We start from the raw sequence: 21,303 nt of genomic DNA, 5'->3' as shown, positions 1-21,303 counted from the left end.
CTGTATACTGCTGGTTTCCTCCCACATTCTAAAGATGTAGGGGTCAGGAGGTTAATTAGTCACATGGGTGCAATTGGGTGGCACAGATTTGCTGGGACAGATGGGCATAATAAGACCGTAAGATATAGAAGCAGAATTAGGCCATTTGGTCCATGAGTCTGCTCTGCCATTTTATCACGGTTGATCCATTTTCCCTCTCAGCCCCAATCTCCTGTCTTTGCTCTGTATCCTTTCAATCCCTGACTTATCAAGCATCCATCAACCTCTGCCTTAAATATACCCAATCACTAGGCCTCCACAGTTGCCTGTGGCAACAAATTCCACAGATTCACCGCTCCGGCAAAAGAAACTCCTCCTCATCTCTGTTCTATAAGGAAACCCCTCTATTCTGAGGCTGTGTCCTCTGGTCTTAAGACACTTCCACCATAGGAAATACCCTTTCCATATCTACTCTACTGAGGCCCTTCAGCATTCAATATAACATGTTACTGTCCTGTATCAATAAATCTCTAAAATCTGGGAAAACTCTGTGACAGATGTGGATCCCAAAACATCTGCACTTTTTTAAAGGAAAAAATGGTCAGAATCATAATGAAAGTGCACAGTGAGAGGAAGTGGTCGATCTGGCTTTATCACCTGACCTAGCCTTGAAATTCATATTCTTACCATAGTGTGACACTGAATGTTAGGAATAATGACATACATAGTAACACAAGCTTCATGCTTCTGAGAACCATTTCATGCCCACCATCTTCTCTTCTGGGAGTAACACTAATATTTTAAAGTGCTGACATTTACTCCACCCCCTGCAGTGACATGTAGGCAGTCAATATATTGATAGCTAAACTAATAGTTATGTGTATTTCTTAATAAATACTGGTTATAATTTAACATTGTAAATTGAATGATGCATCAAAATAAATGACAGACAAGGAAATACTATAATTCATAAACAATTCATTTCCTTGAAAATAAAGGGGAAACAGAATAATTTTTGATTACCTTGATGCTTCCTCCAATAAGATCAGGTGGTTCCTCTTCTGTCTCCAAGGCAACATTGATAGTGGCAAAAGGACGACTAGCCATCTGCTGCATCTCTCGTAGAAGTTGCTATGAGACACAAGTGTATACAGAGGGTTCAATGAAGGTAAATAACGAAGTGAGCGATATTATTCTTAACAATGGGCACTGAGATTCTCCAACATTCATCTCTCTGGCTTTTCGACGACAGCACAGTTTGTTTAGCACAGCAGGTATCAAATATCATTAAGATTCTGTTCTGCAAATCAAATCTATATTCCTTTGTAGACACTGTGATTTCTTTACAGAAGGGAAAATAGACTGAGATGTTGATTGTCTTGTAGTATGTAGACCGGCTTGCTTTGAATATACTTCACATTTCAAGACAAGAGAATGTGTAAATAGGTTACACTGCATATCGAAAAAGTGCTTTTATATTTCAAAGATCAAAGTACATTGATTGTCAAAGTATTTATACGTTACCATATACTACCCTGAGATTCCTTTTCTTCCAGACATTTCCAGAGGAAAAGAAAAGGAATACAATAGAATTTACAAAAAACTATACATAAACAGAAAGACTGAAACAACTAATGTGCAAAAGGATACAAACTGAGCAAATAAAAAATAATACTGAGAACATAAGTTATAAGAATTCTTGAAAGTAAGCATAGAGCGAAACTCCCTCTAATTTTTTTTTTAAACAGCTACTCACACAAACCTTGTTCTGAGCAGAAAATATTTATACGACCTGGAAACTACTCAACGCTTGAATAAAACATTTTATAAAAGCAAATTCCACCTGCTTGGCAACAAAGGGTATGTGCACAAGAGCATTTCAGTTACATCTTAAAGGAAAATCCAAGTCTGCAGGTCAATGAATCATTTCAGACGAGTGGCGAATGAAGATACCCATATCAATACAGGAGTCTAACGTTTGTAGTGTAATGGCTGTTCCTGAACCTGGACGTGTGGGACCCAAGGCTCTTGTACCTCATTCCTGATGGTTGTACAGCACAAGAGCTTGGCCTGGATGGTGGGGGTTTTTGATTATGGATGCTGTTTTCTTCTGGTACCGTTCATGTAAATATATTCAATGTTGGGGAGGGTTTTGCTTGTGAAGGACTGGGCTATGACCATTTTTTTTTTTGGCTTTTTCGTTCCTGGGCATTGGATTTGCCCTACCAGGCCGCGATGCAACAGGTTAGGATACTCTCCATTATGCATGTATAGAAGTTTATCAAAGATTTTAGTGACATGCCGAATCTATGCCTATTTCTAAGAAAGTAGAGGCACTGTTGTGTCTTCTATATGATGACACTTACATGCTGATCCCAGGATAGATCCTCTGATATGTTAACACCAAGGAATTTAAAGCTACTGACCCTCTCCATCTCTGATCCCCTAATTAGGATTGGCTCTAGCTTTTTCTTCTTGTAGTCAGTAATCAGCCCTATGGCTTTGCTAACATTGAGTGAGAGGTTATAGTTGTAGCTCCACTCAAGCAGATTTTCAATATATGCTGATTTGTCACCATCTTTGATTCAGCCAACAACAGGGGTGTTGTCAGCAAACTTGAACACAACTGTATTTAACCACACAATCATAACTATAATGTGAGTAGAACGGGGGGGGGGGGGAATAAAAATATGGATTTGTGGTGCATTTGTGCTAATTTGTGAGTATTAAGAAGAATTGTTGCCTATCTGTACTGATGGGGCCTGCCAATCAGGATCCAGTTGCAAGGAGATTTCAAGGCTCGGGTCTTGGAGGTTAATTATTAGTTTCGAGGGGGTAGTGGTGTTAAACGCTGAGCTGTAGTCAATGAAGAGCATTCTGATGTATCCACCTTTATTGTCCAGATGTTCCAGAACTGAGCAAAGATCTAATTTGCAATAAAGTACCAGATCTTGCTATAACGGGATGCCTAGCCTCAGTTAGACTTGCCCCCACATCCAATGCCAATGCCCTTGAATGGAAAAATCTACAAAAAGTAGCTGATACAGCACAGTTCATTGCACATGAAGCTGTTCTCACCATTGATCACATCTACAAGGAGAGCTGTCACAGGAAAGCAGCATCCATCATCAAGCAAGCCCAAGAGCCACACCGTGCTCTCTTCTCCCAGCTACCATTGTGAAAGAGACACAGGAGGTGTAGCTCCCACACCAAGAGGTTCAAAAACAGTAATTATCTTTTAACTATCAAGCTCCTGTACCAGCATGGATAACTACACTCACCTTAACACCAAACTGATTTCATAACCTAAGGACTCATTTTCAAGGACTCTAGAACTCATTTTCTCAATATTTATTACTTATTTATCATTGTTTTTGTATTTACCAATTATTATCTTTGCACATCCTTCAGCCTCCCCTGAGGTTGCTGAAATTGCAAGTTAAATGCAGCACAGAAAACATGACACTGGAATCGAGAGAAAGGGCAGCTCTTGAACCAGGCTAAAGAACTGAGGAATGAACAGATGGGCTGTGAATATAGTGGAAATTGAACTTGATGTTAATTCCAAAAGAGATATTAGGGGAAAAGAAGAACTGCATGTACCTCAATTGCTCAAAAGATTAGGAATGCATACAGATTAATTTTTAATGACAGAGAGCTGATGGGTAATAATTAAAAGTTTATCAAAGGATTATTTCTGTTTGAAATGGTAATACTCACCTTATGGTGAGTTTAGCTTGTATGTACTTTTCAAATACCGTAACCATTTCTTTTAGAGTGCGTCACCATGGAATAGTGTTCGTACTATCACTAAAATAGCACATTACTAACCCAAATTCTTGCTCTAACAAACCAGAGATGTAGGCTTAAATTCCATCATGTCAATAATAGAGTTTAAGCATTGTCATTGTCAATGAGGAATTTTGATAAAAATGCTAGTCATAGCAAAAATGATTATAAAATCACTGCGGTGGACACAATGTTCCATCTAATTTGTAATGACCAGTGTGTTCAAAAATCTGGTGTGTGCAATTTTTTGCCCAGTGACTACAATGTGTGCACTGAATAATTTCCTCAACAAAAACAGTATATATTAACCACTTCTGAAAATCTGCAGACAAATCATCAGAAACTCCACATTGTCAACACCGTGTGAATCGGAAACCGGAAATGGAAATGTGATTATATACAATTGTGAAATATACTTAACATGCCAACAAGGTAGAGGGTGACAGCCTTTTGTGTGCATTTTAAATTCCTTTGTGCGTGAAAACCCCTTTTTACTGGGTGTCTTTAGAGATGCGGCTTATTAGTCGCACAGCCGCTGGACTCAGCAGTGAGAAAGCCACCTTTCTCAAACTCCAAACGTCTAGGGTCAGTACGACTTCGGTCCCACTAAAACCGGGAAGTTAGAGTGTCTCAATCACCTGAACCTCAATCTGTGTGAATACTGTGTAAATACTGTCCCCATACAATTAGCTGTCAGCAAGAAATAACACATCGTACACTGCATACAATTATAAAGAAAGTATATTTTAAAATGTCAGCTTCATCAAACAATCAGGAGGGAAAAAATAAAAAGGACCTATTACAAATATGCACATAATTTGGAGCTCATCTTGAAGTTGTCTGTAACTCATACACTGGACCCTCGGTCTGTGTGAAAGCACACACCACCTTCTGAATGACACTCAAAATCCACCTCGAACAAACAGGCTGCCCCACAGGAGTATGTGTCCTTCCTCCTTGAATCCATTCAAGATTCAAGATTCAAAAACTTTATTGTCATTCTAACCGTACATCAGCTCTGCAGGGCAGAATGAGACAGCGTTTCCCAGGAGCAGTGCAATCATAACATAACAAACGCACACTAAATAATAAACAATAAATAGTAAAACACAACAGTCACATGTCAGTTAAGAACAAGTTATAAGTGTCCAGTGCAAGTTAAATTGCGCAAAGCAGAGTCAGGTAGAGCAGCTATTTAGCAGTCTGACTGCCTGTGGGAGGAAGTTGTTTAGTAGCCTTGTGGTTTTAGTTTAGATGCTCCTGTAACGTTTGCCTGATGGCAGAAGAACAAACGGTTCATGAAGAGGGTGTGAGGGGTCTTTAATGATGTACCGTGTCTTCTGGAGGCATCGACTCTGAAAGAGGTCTTGGACAGAAGGTAGGGAGACCCCAATAACCTTCTCTGCTCCCCTAACCACCCTCTTGCAAGGCTTTTTTGTCGGCAGCACTGCAGCTGGAGTACCAGGTTGTGATGCAAAGGGTCAGCACACTCTCAACCACTCCTCTGTAGAATGTAGTTAAGATGTTAGTGGGGAGTGATGCTTGTTTAAGCTTCCTCAAAAAGTGCAATCTCTGCTGGGCTCGTTTCACAACCCCAGTGGTGTTTCTGGACCAGGTGAGATTGTCCGAGATCTGCACCCCAAGGAACTTGATGTTTTCCACTCTCTCCACTGTGGAGCCGTTGATGCTGAGGGGCATGTGCTCAGGCTGAGACCGTCTGAAATCGACGATCATCTCCTTGGTTTTGGTGACATTAAGCATCAAGTTGTTGTCACTGCACCAGCTCTCTAGGTGTTTAACCTCCTCCCTGTACATTGTTTCATCATCTACACAAGCACCTTGTGCAACAGGGATGGCATCCTCTTCATCTTCCCTCCCGTCTTCTCCCAGCTCCCACCAAAAAGACCCCGACCCACACCAGTTTCCCTCACAAAACCCTCTCTGCCCAGTGTTCTCTAGATCCTTTGCCCAATTCCACCAACCTGATTGGCTGACACAACATTCCTAAGTTGAACAACATAGCTCAATGTCTTTAACTCAAACTCAAACATGCTAAAAGCAAAACAGACTGCTCTTACAGAGCTGCTAAAATGAAAAGCCTACAGCATAACAGTAAAAATCTTAACCAGGGCGCTACATGCACTAGTAGCAAAAGATGTGTGTGCGAACATGTGCACACTTTAGACAGAACATTGGGCAGACAAGAGGGTCCTACAACAGGTAGTTTAAACTGCCAAATGCATCACCAGCACCTCCCATACCTAATAAAGTCACCACTGAGTGTACGTTTCTGGTCTTCTGTTGCTGTAGATCATCCTCTTTCAGGTTTGATATGTTGCACATTCCAAGATGATCTTCAGCACATCACTGTTGTCATGTATGGTTATTTGAGTTACTGTCACCTTCCTGTCAGATTGAACCAGTCTAGCCATTCTCCTCCCAACTACTGTCTGCTGCTCACTGGATTTTTTGTTTTGTTTTTCACACCATTCTCCATAGACTGTTGTGCATGAAAATCCCAGAGAATGAGCAGTTTCTGAGATACTCAAATAGCCCCATCTTACACCAACAATCAATCCACAATCAAAGTCACTTAGATCACATTTCTTCCCCATTCTGGTGTTTTGGTCCTTAACAACAACTGAACATCTTGAGCATGTCTGCAGCTTTTTGCCACTGAGTTGCCGCCACATGATTGGCTGATTAGGTATTTGCATTAATGAGCAAGTGTACAGGTGTCTCTAATAAAGTGGTTACTAAGTGTATATGCAGAAAGGTTGCAGTAAAAGGCCAGCAATATCATGAAGGATCCCACCCACCCTGCTTATCTGCTTGTCCCACTCCCATCCGGGACGTGGCTATGCAGCATCCACATTAGGACCACCAGACTCAAAAACTATTACTTCCCTAAGCTCCACCCATTAACCTACCCCATCAACTCCCACCAACATTCACATCACAGTCTCTTTATGTAGATATAATCAGTCTGTATATATGTTTATTGTACATTGTGTTTTATGGGATTGCTTTACATTTATGTTTATTCTATTTTTATTGTTTTTTATGTTGTATTGGATCCAGAATAATAATAATTTTGTTCTCCTTTACACTTGTGTACTGAATAACAGCAATAAACAATTTTGAATCTATCAATGTTCAAAGTAAATTTATACAACCTTGAGATTCATTTTCTTGCAGGCATATACGGTAAATCCAAGAAATACAATAGAATCAATGAAAGACCACACCCAACATAATGGACAAACAACCAATGTGCAAATACAAAAGGAAAAATAAATAAGCAATAAGTATCAAGAACTTGAGATGAAGAATCCTTGGAAGTGAGACCATAGATCTAACATATAAAGAGGCTTTGAGGAAAGATAAACAGAATAAAAGGTGTAAAGGTAGTAAGGTAGAAGGGCTAAACTGTGTGTACTTCAATGCAAGAAGCATCAGGAACAAAGGTGATGAACTGAGAGCTTGGATACATACATGGAATTATGATGTAATGGCCATTACGGAGACTTGGCTGGCACCAGGGCAGGAATGGATTCTCAATATTCCTGGATTTCAGTCCTTTAAAAGAGATAGAGAGGGGGGGAAAAGGGAAGGAGGGATGGCATTACTGGTCAGGGATACTATTACAGCTACAGAAAGGGTGGATAATGCAGCAGGATCCTCTTTTGAGTCAGTATGGGTAGAAGTCAGGAACAGGAAGGGAGCAGTTACTCTATTGGGGGTATTCCATAGGACCCCTGGTAGCAGCAGAGATACTGAGGGGCAGATTTTGGAAAGGTGCAAAAATAACAGGGTTGTTATCATGGGTGATTTTAACTTCTCTAATATTGATTGGCACCTGATTAGTTCCAATGGTTTCGACAGGACAGAGATAATTAAGTGCGTCCAGGACGGATTACTGTCACAGTATGTTGACAGGCCAACTGGGGGAATGCCATACTAGATCTAGTATTAGGTAACGAATCGGGTCAGGTCACAGATCTCTCAGTGGGTGAGCATCCGTGGGCTCCAGTGGGTGAGCTCCCTGGCCACTGGTCCATTATCATGGAAAAGGATACAAATGGAGAGGACAGGAAAATTTTTAATTAAGGAAGGGGAAATTATGAGGCTATAAGGCTAGAACTCTCAGATGTGAAGTGGGATGATGTTTTTGCAGGGAAATGTACTATGGACACGTGGTCGATGTTCGGGGATCTCTTGCAGGATGTTAAGGATAAATTTATCCTGGTGAGGAAGATAAAGAATGGTAGGGTGAAGGAACCATGGGTGAGAAGTGAAGTGGAGAATCTAGTCAGATGGAAGAAGGCAGCATACGTGAGGTTTAGGAAGCAAGGATCCAATAGGTCTATTGAGGAATATAGGGTAGCAAGAAAGGAGCTTAAGAAGAGGCTGAAGACAGCAAGAAGGGGGCATGAGAAGGCCTTGGCAAGTAGGGTAAAGGAAAACCCCAAGGCATTCTTCAATTATGTGAAGAACAAAAGGTTGACAGGAGTGAAAATAGGACCGATTAGAGATGAGGGTGGGAAGATGTGCCTGGAGGCTATGGAAGTGAGCGAGGTCCTCAATAAATACTTCTCATTGGTATTCACCAATGAGAGGGAACTTGATGACGGTGAGGACAATATGAGTGAGGTTGATGTTCTGGAGCATATTGATATTAAGGGAGAAGAGGTGTTGGGAGTTGTTAAAATACGTTAGGACGGATAAGTCCCCAGGGCCTGACGGAATATTCCCCAGGCTGCTCCACGAGGCGAGAGAAGAGATTGCTGAGCCTCTGGCTAGGATCTTTATGTCCTCGTTGTCCACGGGAATAGTACCGGAGGATTGGAGGGAGGCGAATGTTGTCCCCTTGTTCAAAAAAGGTAGTAGGAATAGTCCAGGTAATTATAGACCAGTGAGCCTTATGTCTGTGGTGGGAAAGCTGTCGGAAAAGATTCTTAGAGATAGAATTTATGGGCATTTAGAGAATCATGGTCTGCTCAGGGTCAGTCAGCATGGTTTTGTGAAGGGCAGATCATGTCTAGCAAGCCTGATAAGAGTTCTTTGAGGAGGTGACCAGGTATATACATGAGGGTAGTGCAGTGGATGTGATCTACATGGATTTTAGTAAGACATTTGACAAGGTTCCACACGGTAGGCTTATTCAGAAAGCTTTAAGGTAAGGGGTGGAAAGTTCAAGGGGGATATTAGAGGAAGGTTTTTTTTTACTCAGAGAGCGGTTGGTGCGTGGAATGCACTGCCTGAGTCAGATACACTAGTGAAATTTAAGAGGCTACCAGACAGGTATATGGAGGAATTTAAGGTGGAGGGTTATATGGGAAGCAGGGTTTAAGGGTTGGCACAACATTGTGCGCCGATGGGCCTGTACTGTGCTGTATTGTCTATGTTCTATAGATTATGGAAACAGTTCAGTGATGGGTGAGTGATGTTGAGTGAAGTTTTCCCCTCTGGTTCTAATGTTCGAGGGATAATAACTGTTCCTGAACCTGTACCTTCTTCCTGATGGCAGCAGCCAGAAAGGACCTGTGTGATGGGCGTCCTTGAGAGTATGGCCTGGGTGGTGGGGTTCCAATTTATATGAATAAAAAAATTCATGTCAGAGATGACATGAAATCTTGTTACTTGAATTTCAAAAGTAAATCTGTTCCACATCTCCCTTTAGATTTACTTTTAAGAGATGCCTTATACCACACCATCAAACTGAATCAACGGAACCGATGAAAAATGGTTTCCACGCTGTTTATTTGGCATGACGTATTTTTGAACTCCAGCTGTTTCCTGATTTATTTGTTCAAACCACTACAATATTTCTTGCATTTTAAGAAACTGAATTGCATTTGCCTACTCAATTGATATTGATCTTTCTAACCGAATAAAAGTGCAACATCAATGACACTCTGTGTCCACTTTATCAGGTACAACTGTACACCTGCTAGTTCATCAGCCAGTCATGTGGCAGCAACTCAATGCATAAAAGCATGTAGGCATGGTCAAAAGGTTCAGTTGTTGTTCAGATTGAACATCAGAATGGGGAAGAAACCTGATCTCAGTGACTTTGATCGTGGAATGATTGTTGGTGCTAGATGGCGTGTTTGAGAATCAGAAACGCCTAATCTTCTGGGATTTTCATAGACAACAGTCTCTAGAGTTTATACAGAATGGTCTGAGAAACAAAAAAACATCAGACAGCTGGCAAGTCTGTGGGAAAATTGGCTTGCTATTGAGAGAGATCACAGGAGAATAGCAGGACTGATTCAAGCTCATGGGAAGGCGGCAGTATCTCAAATAATGTGTTACAACAATGGTGTGAAGGAGAGCATCTCTGAACTCACAACATATTGAACCTTGAAGAGGATGGGCTGCAGCTGCAGAAGACCATGAACAGACACTAAGTGGTCACTTTATTTGGTACAGGAGATATCTAAAAAGTGGCAATTGAGTGTTATTTGCATGCTTCGGTTAACAAAACATGGTTATTGCATCCTGTAATATTATTGAGAATTGAGGCAATTCATACCTTTGTGGAAGTAACTAAGAGGTGGAGCTTACAGTACATCTGGGTGAAGAAAAAGATGTATTCTAACTTAACTTATTGTCTTCTGCACTTCATCAAATTTGTTAGATTTTACTGCTCAAATAACCAAATCACAGACTTTTTTTTCCTGATGTGGAAAAGTTCATTAGTGTAAAGGCCACGCAGAAGTCAACTCCTCCAAAATTTAACAAACAGGGACTGGCAGAATGAACTAAACTCAGCTGAAAAATGTTACATGGAAGCATATGGAAATCAGAAACTATATCATTAAATGGCAAAGAGAGAATAGAGTGAAATTTCAGTCTTCTCTAAAATACACCGATAGATGTATGATACCAGAAATAATACTGCATTCACTAACTGAGGCTGCTCTTAACAGAAGCCTTGAAGAGGGAAAATGTAGAGATGATTTTATTCTTCTTCCTTAATATGAATTTTGCATTTCACTTTATAGACGGAAAAACTATTGACCCAGAATCAGGAGCATTTGCTTCACCCATTCAGTTGAACTCATGCTAACCAAAACTTGGGCAAGAGTTTAAAGATTAAGGATTAGCTGTCACATGTACATTGAACCATCAAAACATAAATGAAATGCATCATCTTGTATCAATAACCAACACAGTCCGAGGATTGTACTGGGGTCAGCCCACAAGCGTCACCTCGCTTCTGGTGCCAACACAGCATGCCTACAACTTACCAACCATAATCCCAACCATATGTCTTTGGAATGCGGGAGGAAACAGGAGCACTCAAAACAAAGCCCACACGGTCACGGGGAGAATGTACAATCTCCTGATGGACAGCGGCGGGAATTGAACCCGGATCAGTAATCACCAACGCTGCCAAGTTATACTTCAGGGATGGTTAGCATTACAGAATTACAATACCGGCTACCCAGGTTCAATTCTGCAACAGTCTGTAAGGAGTTTGTACATTCTCCCCATGAACACGTATGTTTCCTCCAAGTGCTCTAGCTCCTCACCCCACATTCCAAAGATGGTAGGGTTGCAAGGTTAATTGGTCTCGTGGGTGTAACTGGACAGCATGGGCTTGTTGGGCCTAAAGGATCCTGATGAAGGGTCAGCCAGCATAGTCGACTGATTATTCCTTTCCATAGATGATGCCTGACCTCCTGAGTTCCTCCAGCACTTAGTATGTGTTATCCTTGGGCTGGAAGGGTCTGTTATAGTGCTGTATCTCTAAATGAATAAATAAGCAATTGCATTAACCACTACACTACAAAGCATTTGGTCAAGATTATATTTATTTTGTATGTAAAACTTCATGGACAATTTATTTTTGTTCTTTAATAAAAAGCCCTCATAACCTAATGGAAAGTATTTTTCAGAGAAATGTCACAAGGAATATGGCACTAGCAGTTACCTAACCATAAAACAATAATACACAGGAGACGAATTAGGCAATTTGGCCCATCAAGTCTGCACTGCTATTCCATCTTAGCTGATTTATTTTCCCTCTCAACCCCACACTCCTGCCTGCTCCCTGTAACCTTTGATGCCCTTACTAATCAACCAATCAACCTCCCAATGACAGTCAACAGTGTTTACATCACTGGGACTCACAGATCAACCAGGACCTTGACTGTGGTGCCAGAATTATATTTACCTGCTGACTTGTCAAAACCTTTTGGTGAAATGAACATGGTAAACTATACCTCACTGTTCACATGTATCGTAATGTTTCAATATTCCTCCTTGTACCAGATACAAATGGTCTTAAATATTATATATGTCAGATGGCTGGGTGGAGATATGTCTCTGCCAATGAAGGTGTAATGTGCTCCTTCCCTTACCTAGCCTTTAGGTCAACCTTGGGCAATGTGTAGCACCTGTTTAGCAACCCCCCCACCCCCAAACCAATCAGTGTCATGTGAAGCCATGGATGGTCATATGAGCAACTGGTGCATATCACAAATCCTGGTTATGCAACCACTGATGCCAGGCTGACAATTTCTGAAGAGTATTGATAATGGCTGGGGTCACCCAGCTTGTAAAGACCCTGCCCAGTAGAAGGCAATGGCAAACACTTCTGTAGAAAAATTTGCCAAGAATGATCATGGTCAGAGAAAGACAATGATTGCCCATGTCACAATACGGCACAAAATAATAAAAGCGACTACCTTCTTGTAATGATTCACTTTGCTCGATGTTCACAAAATCAGACAGAATGGAACTACAAGTAATTCACTCTTCAAGTGAATACGATTTTGCCACTTGTGCTATCACACTTTATATTAGCAGCTGGTTTTCTTCCTGTGATGTTGCCAGAGAGAAGCATGAAAACCGCTTTAGGGAATCATTACAATAAACGCAAAAGCAATCTGGATCATATTCTATTGATCTTTTGTGACAAGATTGTGACGACAACCCTCAGAGAGAAAGTATCAGAGAGATATGGGGAGGTGGAGAAGGAAAGGGGAGACTTGGAGGAGGGAGAAGGAACAGAAATGAAAGGAAGTGGCACAAGGAACAAGCAGGAGGGGGAGCCAGACAGAGGGAAAAAAGGAGAGTGAGAGAGAACAGCTCACCAAGGGACTTCTGGCTAAAATGTCAAAACATGACACTGGGTAATTTAACTGGAGCTCATGCTACATTGTGAAAGAAAAGGCGGACTATCAATATCCATTACTTAAAAACATCTGAGAAATGATGTGAGTGTATCAGTTCAAGCATATGGCTGGAAAGTACTGGTATACGCCAAGATTTATGAACTCTCAAATGGCCGATGAGTACAGCATTCCAAGCCTTTGCACTGTACGAAACAACAAAACTGAGACCAAACATCAAACTTTGAATCAAAGCTTTCCAATAATTGTACAGCAGCATCATATTTTAATATAGTCATGGGGAAAAAAACTGATCATAATACCATCTTGATTTTTTTTTAAACTACCTTCACATTTAACTGTAAAAATGTTTTCAGTCAGAGGCCTGGCTCCATCTTCTCCCCTCCCCAACAAAAACAATGGGTAAGAAATACTGTCAATCACAAGCCAAATTAATGTATGGGGATTCAGCAAAAGGACAAATTTCAGCTTATGTACTTGCAATATTAAAGTGATATTTGTGTAATGGAAAATCTTAAATAATGAAAACTCTGTACAGAATAATGCATCCACTCCTATATATAGATAATAATTTTCTTTTCAAATAGTGTACACATAGAGGTACAAGAGATAGAGCTGATGAGCTGAATGTTGGGAAGAAATCACAAAGATATAAGGTACAATAACAAACTTTGTTCATCATTTGTTGAGGTAATGAACACATTTTTAAATCATGACTGCAAAATTATATGGTTTAAAAAACTGTCCCTTTTTATGGATCCATCATTTAAATTAGTTTATTCCTACTTCCTCTTCTGTTTTATGAATTGGTCTCTCAGACTCTCAAGCTTCCCCTGTCATTCAATAAAAACATGCTTAATCTGACTGCAGCCTCAGTTGTACGTTTCCCAAGTTCTGGCAGTACAGGTGTAAGGTGCTCCTTCTCTCTGCTAGCCTGCAGGTCATCCATGGGCAAGGTGTAGCATGTTTAACCCCCAAATCTCCGTAGAGCATTGATAATGGCAAAGACACTGCCCAGAAGAAGGCAATGGCAAACTTTGTCTGTTCTAGAAAAATTTGCCAAGAACCACCATGGTCAAGACCATGATCGCCCATGTCATACAATGATGATGGTAAGTAACTTTGCTAACCTGTTTCTAATGCATCAACTTCCTTCCTGAAATAAGGAGACCAATACTGTGTGCCAAGGTGTTGTGTCATCAAAACTCTGCATAACTGAACCATAATTGTGTAGCCACAGTTTGATAGAGTGATGAAGAATGCATATGGCATGCTTGACTTTATTAGTTAAGGAACTGAGTTCAAGAGTTGTGAAGTTATGTTGCAGCTCTATAAAACTCTAGTGTATTGATTTCAGTTTGGGAAGCTATGAACTTGGAACTCCGAGGTCCCTCTAATCATTAACACTTTAAAGAGTCTTGCTATCTTGATTAATAAAGGTGTCAAAGGTTATGGAGAGAAGGCAAGAGAAAGGGATTGAAAGGAAAAATAAATTAGCCATGACTGAATGGTGACGTAGACTTGAAGAGCCAAATGGCTTATTTCTGTTCCTGTGTCTTATGGAAGAGAACAATGTACTGTCTTTTACATTTGATCTCACAAAGTGCAACACTTCCCACCTGGCTGGGTTAAACTCCATCTGCTTTCTTCACCCATTTCTGCAACTGATCCTGCTATATCATTTGCCAATCTCCTACACTTTGCTTACCACCAATCTTCCTATCATCTGTAAGCTTACTAACCATCTCATCTACATACTTATCCAGGTCATTTATATATATATATACAAACAGCAGACGTCCCGAAACAGATGCCTAATGAACATCACTAGTCACAGATCTCAAGCCAGAAAAAGGTCTATCACCACTTCTTTGTCTTCTGGGGGCAAGCCAAATCTGAATCCGAACAGTCAATTCACCATGGATTCCATGCATCTTAATTTTCTCGATGAAACTCTGTTTCAACGGGAACACATGGAGACCAGCACAAACAATTCAAGAACTGCACAGCATTTTAAAGAATACATCCACCCCAAACACCTCTTGTCCGAGTTATGACAGAGGTCTTGAAGCCCATGATCATTTCATCAGCAATCCTAGAACTAAAAGAGCTCAATGTACTTCACCTTCAATTCCAAGTCTCTCCCAAAGATGATCACATGGCCATATTCCATTCTTTCCTTTCTTTAAGTTCAGTGTAGGGAACTGCAGTATCCAACTTAAAACGTTGGAGGCCAATTTTTAACGCTGGCTCTGTGTTGCTGCCATCAGAAAGCAGGCACGATATCAAGTTATCAATACACATTTTACGCCAAGTAATAGGGTGAGAAGTTTATTGCTGGTTTTTAAAATACTCTTAAACACATAATCCCATAAGACACAGGAGCAGAATTAGGCCATTTGGCCCATCAAATCTGCTCTACCATTCCATCATGGTTGATTTAGTATCCCACTCAATCCCATTCTCCTGCCTTCATCTGTAAACTTTACTCATCAAGTCAAGTCAAGCAATGTCTCCTTGGACCCCATGCCTCCTAACTTTCTCAATAAGCCTTGCATGGGGTACCTTATCAAATGTCTTGCTAAAATCCATATACACTGCATGTACGGCTCTACCTTCATCAATGTGCTTAGTCGCATCCTTAAAAAATTCAATCAGGCTCGTAAGGCATGACCTGCCTTTCACAAAGTCATGCTGACTATTCCTAATCATATTATGCCTCTCCAAATGTTCATAAATCCTAACTCTCAGGATCTTCTCCATCAACTTACCAACCACTTAAGTAAGACTCACTGGCCTATAATTCCCTGGGCTATCCCTACTCCTTTTCTTGAAGAATAAGGGAACAACATACACAACCCTCCAATCCCCCGGAACCTCTCCCATCCTCATTGATGATGCAAAGATCATTGCCAGAGGCTTAGCAATCTCCTCCCTCGTTTCCTACAGTAGCTTGGGGTACATCCCACCTTGTCCCGGTGACTTATCCAACTTGATGCTTTCCAAAAGCTCCAGCACATCCCCTTTCTTAATATCTACATTCTCAAGCTTTTCAGTCTGCTGCAAGTCACTCCTACAATCGCCAAGATCCTTTTCCGTAGTGAATACTGAAGCAAAGTATTCATTAAGTACCTTCTTGTCCTAATTTCCCCCACTGTGGGAAACATCCTTTCCACATCTACTCTGTCTAGACCTTTCAACACTTGAAGGATTTCAATGAGATCCTCCTTTTAAATTCCAGCGAGTACAGACCCAGAGCTATCAAATGTTCTTCATTTGCTAGCCCTTTCATTCCGAATCATCCTTGTGACCTCCTCTGCACCCTCTCCAATGACAACTCATCTTTTCTCAGATGAGGAACCCAGAACTGTTCAAAATACTCAAGGTGAGGCCTCACCAGTGCCCTATAAAGCCTCAGTATCACATCCCTGCTCTTGTATTCTAGCCCTCTTGAAATGAATGCTAACATTACATTTGTCTTCCTCACCACCAACTCGACCAGCAAGTTAACCTTTAAGGTGTTCTACACAAAGACTCTCAAGTTCCTTTGCATCTCATATTTTTGGATTTTCTCCCCACTTATAAAATAGTCTGCTCATTTATTTCTTCTACCAAAATGCAGGACCATGCATTTTCCAACATTGTACTTTATTTAGTTCTCTTGCCCATTCTCCTAATCTAAGTTCCACTGCAGCTTTCCTGATTCCTCAACACTACCTGCCCCTCCACCAATGTTTGCATCATCTGCAAACTTGGCAACAAAGCCATCTATTCCATCATCTAAATAATTGATATACAACATAAAAGGAAGTGGTTCCAACACCGACCCCTGTGGAACACCATAGGTCACTGGTAACCAACCAGAAAAAGATCATGTTATTACCACTCATGGTTACTAACCATGCCAATAACTTTCCTGTAATACCATGAGCTCTTAACTTAGTAAGCAGCCTCCTATGTGGCATCTTGTCAAAGGACTTATGTAAGTCCAAATATACAACATCCACTGCATCCCCTCTATCTGTCCTACCTGTAATCTCCTCAAAGAATTTCATCAGGTTTGTCTGGCAAGTTTTTCCCTTAAGAAAACCATGCTGACTTGTTCCTATCTTGTCCTGTGTCACCAAGTGCACCACAACCTCATCCTTAACAATTGACACCAACATCATCCCAGCCACTGAGGTCAGAAATATAATTTCCTTTCTGCTGCCTTCCTCCTTTCTTAAAGAGTGGACTGACATTTGCAATTTTCCAGTCCTCTGGCACTATGTCAGAGTCCAATGATTTTTGAAAGATCATTACTAATAACTCTGCAATCTCTTATCATTATCTCTTTCAGAACCCTAGGGTGCCGTTCATCTGGTCCGGGTGACTTATGTACCTTTAGGTCTTTCAGCCTTTTAAGCCTTCTTTGTGATAGCAACTGCACTCACTTCTCTTCCCTGATGACCTTCAATACCTGGCACACTGCTAGTGTCTTCTACGATGGACTGATGCAAAATTCTCATTTAGTTAATCTCCATCACCGTCCTGATTTCCTCAATTGACCTCCATGTTGAAATCTCCCATTGCCTTTTGACATGCATTTTCCATTTCCTGTTGTAATCTGTGGTCTACATCCCAGCTATTGTTGGGAGGCCTGTGTATAACTGCTATCAGGGTCCTTTGACCATTGCAGTTTCTTAACTCCACCCACAAGGATTCAATATCTTCCAATCCTATGTCACATCTTTCCAATGATCTGATGCCATTCTTTACCAGCAGAGCAACGTCACCCCCCTGCCTACCTTCCTATACCTCCAATGCCATGTGTAAGCTTGGACATTCAGCTCCCAACTGCTGGCATGGTTCAGTAATGGCCACAACATCATACCTGACAATTTGTAATAACAAAATTGTCTAACTTACTTCTTCTATTCCACGCATTGAGATATAACACAGAGTACTGTATTTGCTACCCTTTTTGATTCTGCATCTCTAATACACTGGTACTCACTCTGCTGGCTGCAATTTTGTAATATCATCTGCCTGCCATTCCTGATAGTCTGACTGCATATTTACCATCCGTCCTATCCTGAGTCCCTTTACTCTGGTTCCCACCCCCTGCCAAATTAGTTTAAACCCTCCCCAACAGCTCTAACAAACCTGCCCGCGAGAATAACGGTCCCCCTCAGGTTCAGGTGCAACCCGTCAACTTTTGAACAGGTGATACCTCCTCCATAAGAGATCCCAATGATCCAAGAGCCAAAAGCCCTGCCCCTTGCACCAGCATTAATCTGCCATATCATCCTGTTTCTACCCTCACTGGCAGTGACACAGGCAGCAATCCAAATATTATTACCCTGGAGACCTTGCTTCTCAGCTTTCTACCTAGCTCTCTAAATTCTCTTTTCAGGACCTCTTTGCTTTTCCTTCCATGTCATTGGTACCAATATGTACCAAAACCCCTGGCTGCTCCCCCTCCCCCCCATTAACAACCCCTCCAAAATGCTGTGGGCATGATCTGAGGCAACCCTGACCTTGGCATCAGGGAGGCAACAGATCATGTTCACAGAATCCTTCCCAAACAGCACGCCATTTTTTCATTCATGTGCTGACAAGGATGTCAGTCAACAATTCAAACTGCTGTTTTTCTAATGGACATCAGTAACTCCAAAGTGACGTCTTTTGCTTTCCACCAGTGCTGCCCAGCATGCTGAGAATCATGCAGTACTTAGCGTGGCAGGGTGGAGATGCCAGGCAGACAATCTCTGAAGTGTATTGATAATGGCTGGGATCACTCATCTTGTAAACACATTGCCCAAATAAGGTGATGGCAAACCACTTCTGTAGAAAGACCATGATCGCCTACCTCAAACAACACGGCACATAATAGATAACAAACAATCATTACTTCAGAAAGTGAAATTGGTTATCTGGGTGTCACAGTGACACATCTAGTAGAGCTATTCCCTCACAGTACTAGAGACCTAGGTGCAATCCTGACCACGGGTACTGTCTTTGTGCAGTCTGTACGTTCTCCCTGTGACTGCACGGGTTTCCTCTGGTTTCACTTTTACCTAATCGGTCACTCTAAAATGCCCCCAGTGTGTAACATAGGGGAAGAGTTGAATAAAAGAACTGGGGATTAGTGGGACAACAAAAGAATTGGGGATTAGTATAGAATTGGTCTAAGTGAGTCCTTGGTGACCAGTGTGGACACTATTTACTTATTTTTATATATTTTTATTGTAACTTATAGCATTTTTATGTATTACACTGTACTGCTGCCGCAAAATTAACCACAACATGTCAGTGATAGTGCACTTGACTCTGATTCATCTGCACTGTAAATCTCACTTGAGCAAGATGAAGCCCTGTGATAAGTGTGTTGTTATTTTAGGTTGGAAACCTGATTCAGATCAAGATTCTGCGTCAGTCTTAGATCTCAAGAAGCAACCGAGAAGAAATATGAATCAGGGTCTCAATAACCATGTTGTAGGCAGTTAACTTCAACTGTACCAAGGTGTCCCTGTCACGTACCCAAACTGAACTGCGGCTTCAAATTGGTTGCAGAATGTCATGTAGGCAGAAATATGCAAAGGATTGACAAAATAAAGTGTGATGTTGTTTTGTTGGGGAGATTATAAATGGAAGTTTCATGCTTGAAGAAACAGATTGCAACTTCAGCCTGTGGCACTTTGAGGCTTAGTGCTGTGATACCGTGCAACTGCATAAGGAAGATAATAAGGTGGTGAGGAAAAATCTATCATTTATATGCTAGCTTATCACATCTCTTAAATATAGCACTCCATATAAACTGCATGATTTTAAAATGTAGTTACTGTTCTGAGATGCTTTCACCAGAGCAGAGAAGATTAAAGAGTGATAATGACATTGTTGTTTAAATTGGGAAAGGATAAGAGATGATAGAAACAATAATTGATATGTCTATAAATAGGGACATAAATACAGATTAATTTTGTCACATTTAGGGCAGGGTGGAATATTTTAATATACTGATATGAGAGATATAATAAAAAAAATGATAAAACAGTACAGGCCCTTCAGCCCACAATATTTGCCAACCTTTTAATCTAACCCTTCTTTCCCACAGTGTTCCATTTTTCTACTATCCACATGCCTAAGTCGCTTAAGTGCTTCTACTGTACAGTATCAGCCTCTGCCTCAACCTCTGGCAGCACATTTCATGCACCTACTTACTCTCTGTGTAAAAAAAACTTACCTCTGACATCCTGCCTATATTTTCCTCCAACCACTTTAAGATCATGCCCTGGCTTATTATCCACTTCCAGCCTGGGAACAAACCTCTGGCTATGTACTCAATCTATACCTCTTATCTTACACACCTTTATCAAGTTACCTCTTATTCTCCTACACTCCAAAGAGAAAAGCCCTAGCTTGCTCAGCCTTTCCCCATAAAATATGCTCTTTAATCCAGGTAAATCTCCTCTGCATCTTCTCTAAAGCTTCCACATCTGTCCTTTGATGAAGCAACCAGAACTGAACATAATACTCTAAATGTAGACTAACTAGGCTTTTATACAGGTGCAATATTATCTTGCAGCTTCTGAACTTAATCCCCCAACTAATGAAAGCCAACACACCCTATGCATCGTTATGTAAAGGTTGAGCAAGTAGGGAGTAGGGCTTTTCTCTTTGGAGAGGAGGATGACAGGTGACAATAGAGGTGTAAAGATGATAAGAAGCAAAGATCTAGTGGACAGCCAGTGATGTTTTCCCTCAGGGTGAAAATGGCTAATACAAGGGGACATGATTTTAAGATGCTTGGTGGGAAGTGTGGTGGGGGGGGATGGATCAGAGATAGAGTTTTTATTTATACACAGAGAGTGCGGGGTTTGTGGAATGTGCTGCTGGGGTGGTGGTAGAAACAGGGACTTCTAAGAACTATAGAAAAAATGGAGGACTATGTAGGGGGGGGGGAAGGATTAGATTAACCTTAGGGTAGGTTAAAAGGCAGGTACAACATTGTGAGCTGGAGGACCTGTCCTATGCTCTAATGTTCTATATTCGAAATATCAATAGCACTTTAACATATAGCCCTTTACTTAGCTGTTTGTGAAGCATCAGATATGCAGGCAATGACTTTGATACTTCTAGATGACAGGTAGGAAGAGAAAAGTGGTGAAATAAAAAAAACCTGCATATGGAATAAAATATTAAAAACCGCAGGAAAGTGAGACCAGGTTTTAAAATGTTTATACTTCGCTGTCTCATCTATTAAACTAGATGTTAAACATTTGCCTGTACAAATTAGCAGGAAAGATCTCATGATACTATGTGAAAAACAGAAAGCACATCTGGTAATCTCTTCAACATACTCTCATCAACAAGTACCATCAAACAGAGAGACACACTCATCTTACTG

At 41.0% G+C, this 21,303-nt stretch overlaps 1 protein-coding gene across 1 annotated transcript in view; it reads right to left on the bottom strand.

The window, feature by feature from the left end:
* The window catches only part of atrn (attractin), a 414,604-nt gene that overhangs the window by 40,345 nt on the left and 352,956 nt on the right, over positions 1-21,303 (bottom strand). Inside the window, exon 27 of the mRNA XM_073042130.1 lies at positions 1,003-1,110. Within this exon, the coding sequence (XP_072898231.1) occupies positions 1,003-1,110 (108 nt within the window). The remainder of the gene's footprint in view (positions 1-1,002; positions 1,111-21,303) is intronic.

The sequence above is a fragment of the Hemitrygon akajei genome, chromosome 4 (assembly GCF_048418815.1).
Source record: "Hemitrygon akajei chromosome 4, sHemAka1.3, whole genome shotgun sequence".
NCBI lineage: Eukaryota > Metazoa > Chordata > Chondrichthyes > Myliobatiformes > Dasyatidae > Hemitrygon > Hemitrygon akajei.
The sequence above is the reverse complement of the archived record's forward strand: the minus strand, read 5'-3'. Positions and strand labels throughout refer to the sequence as shown.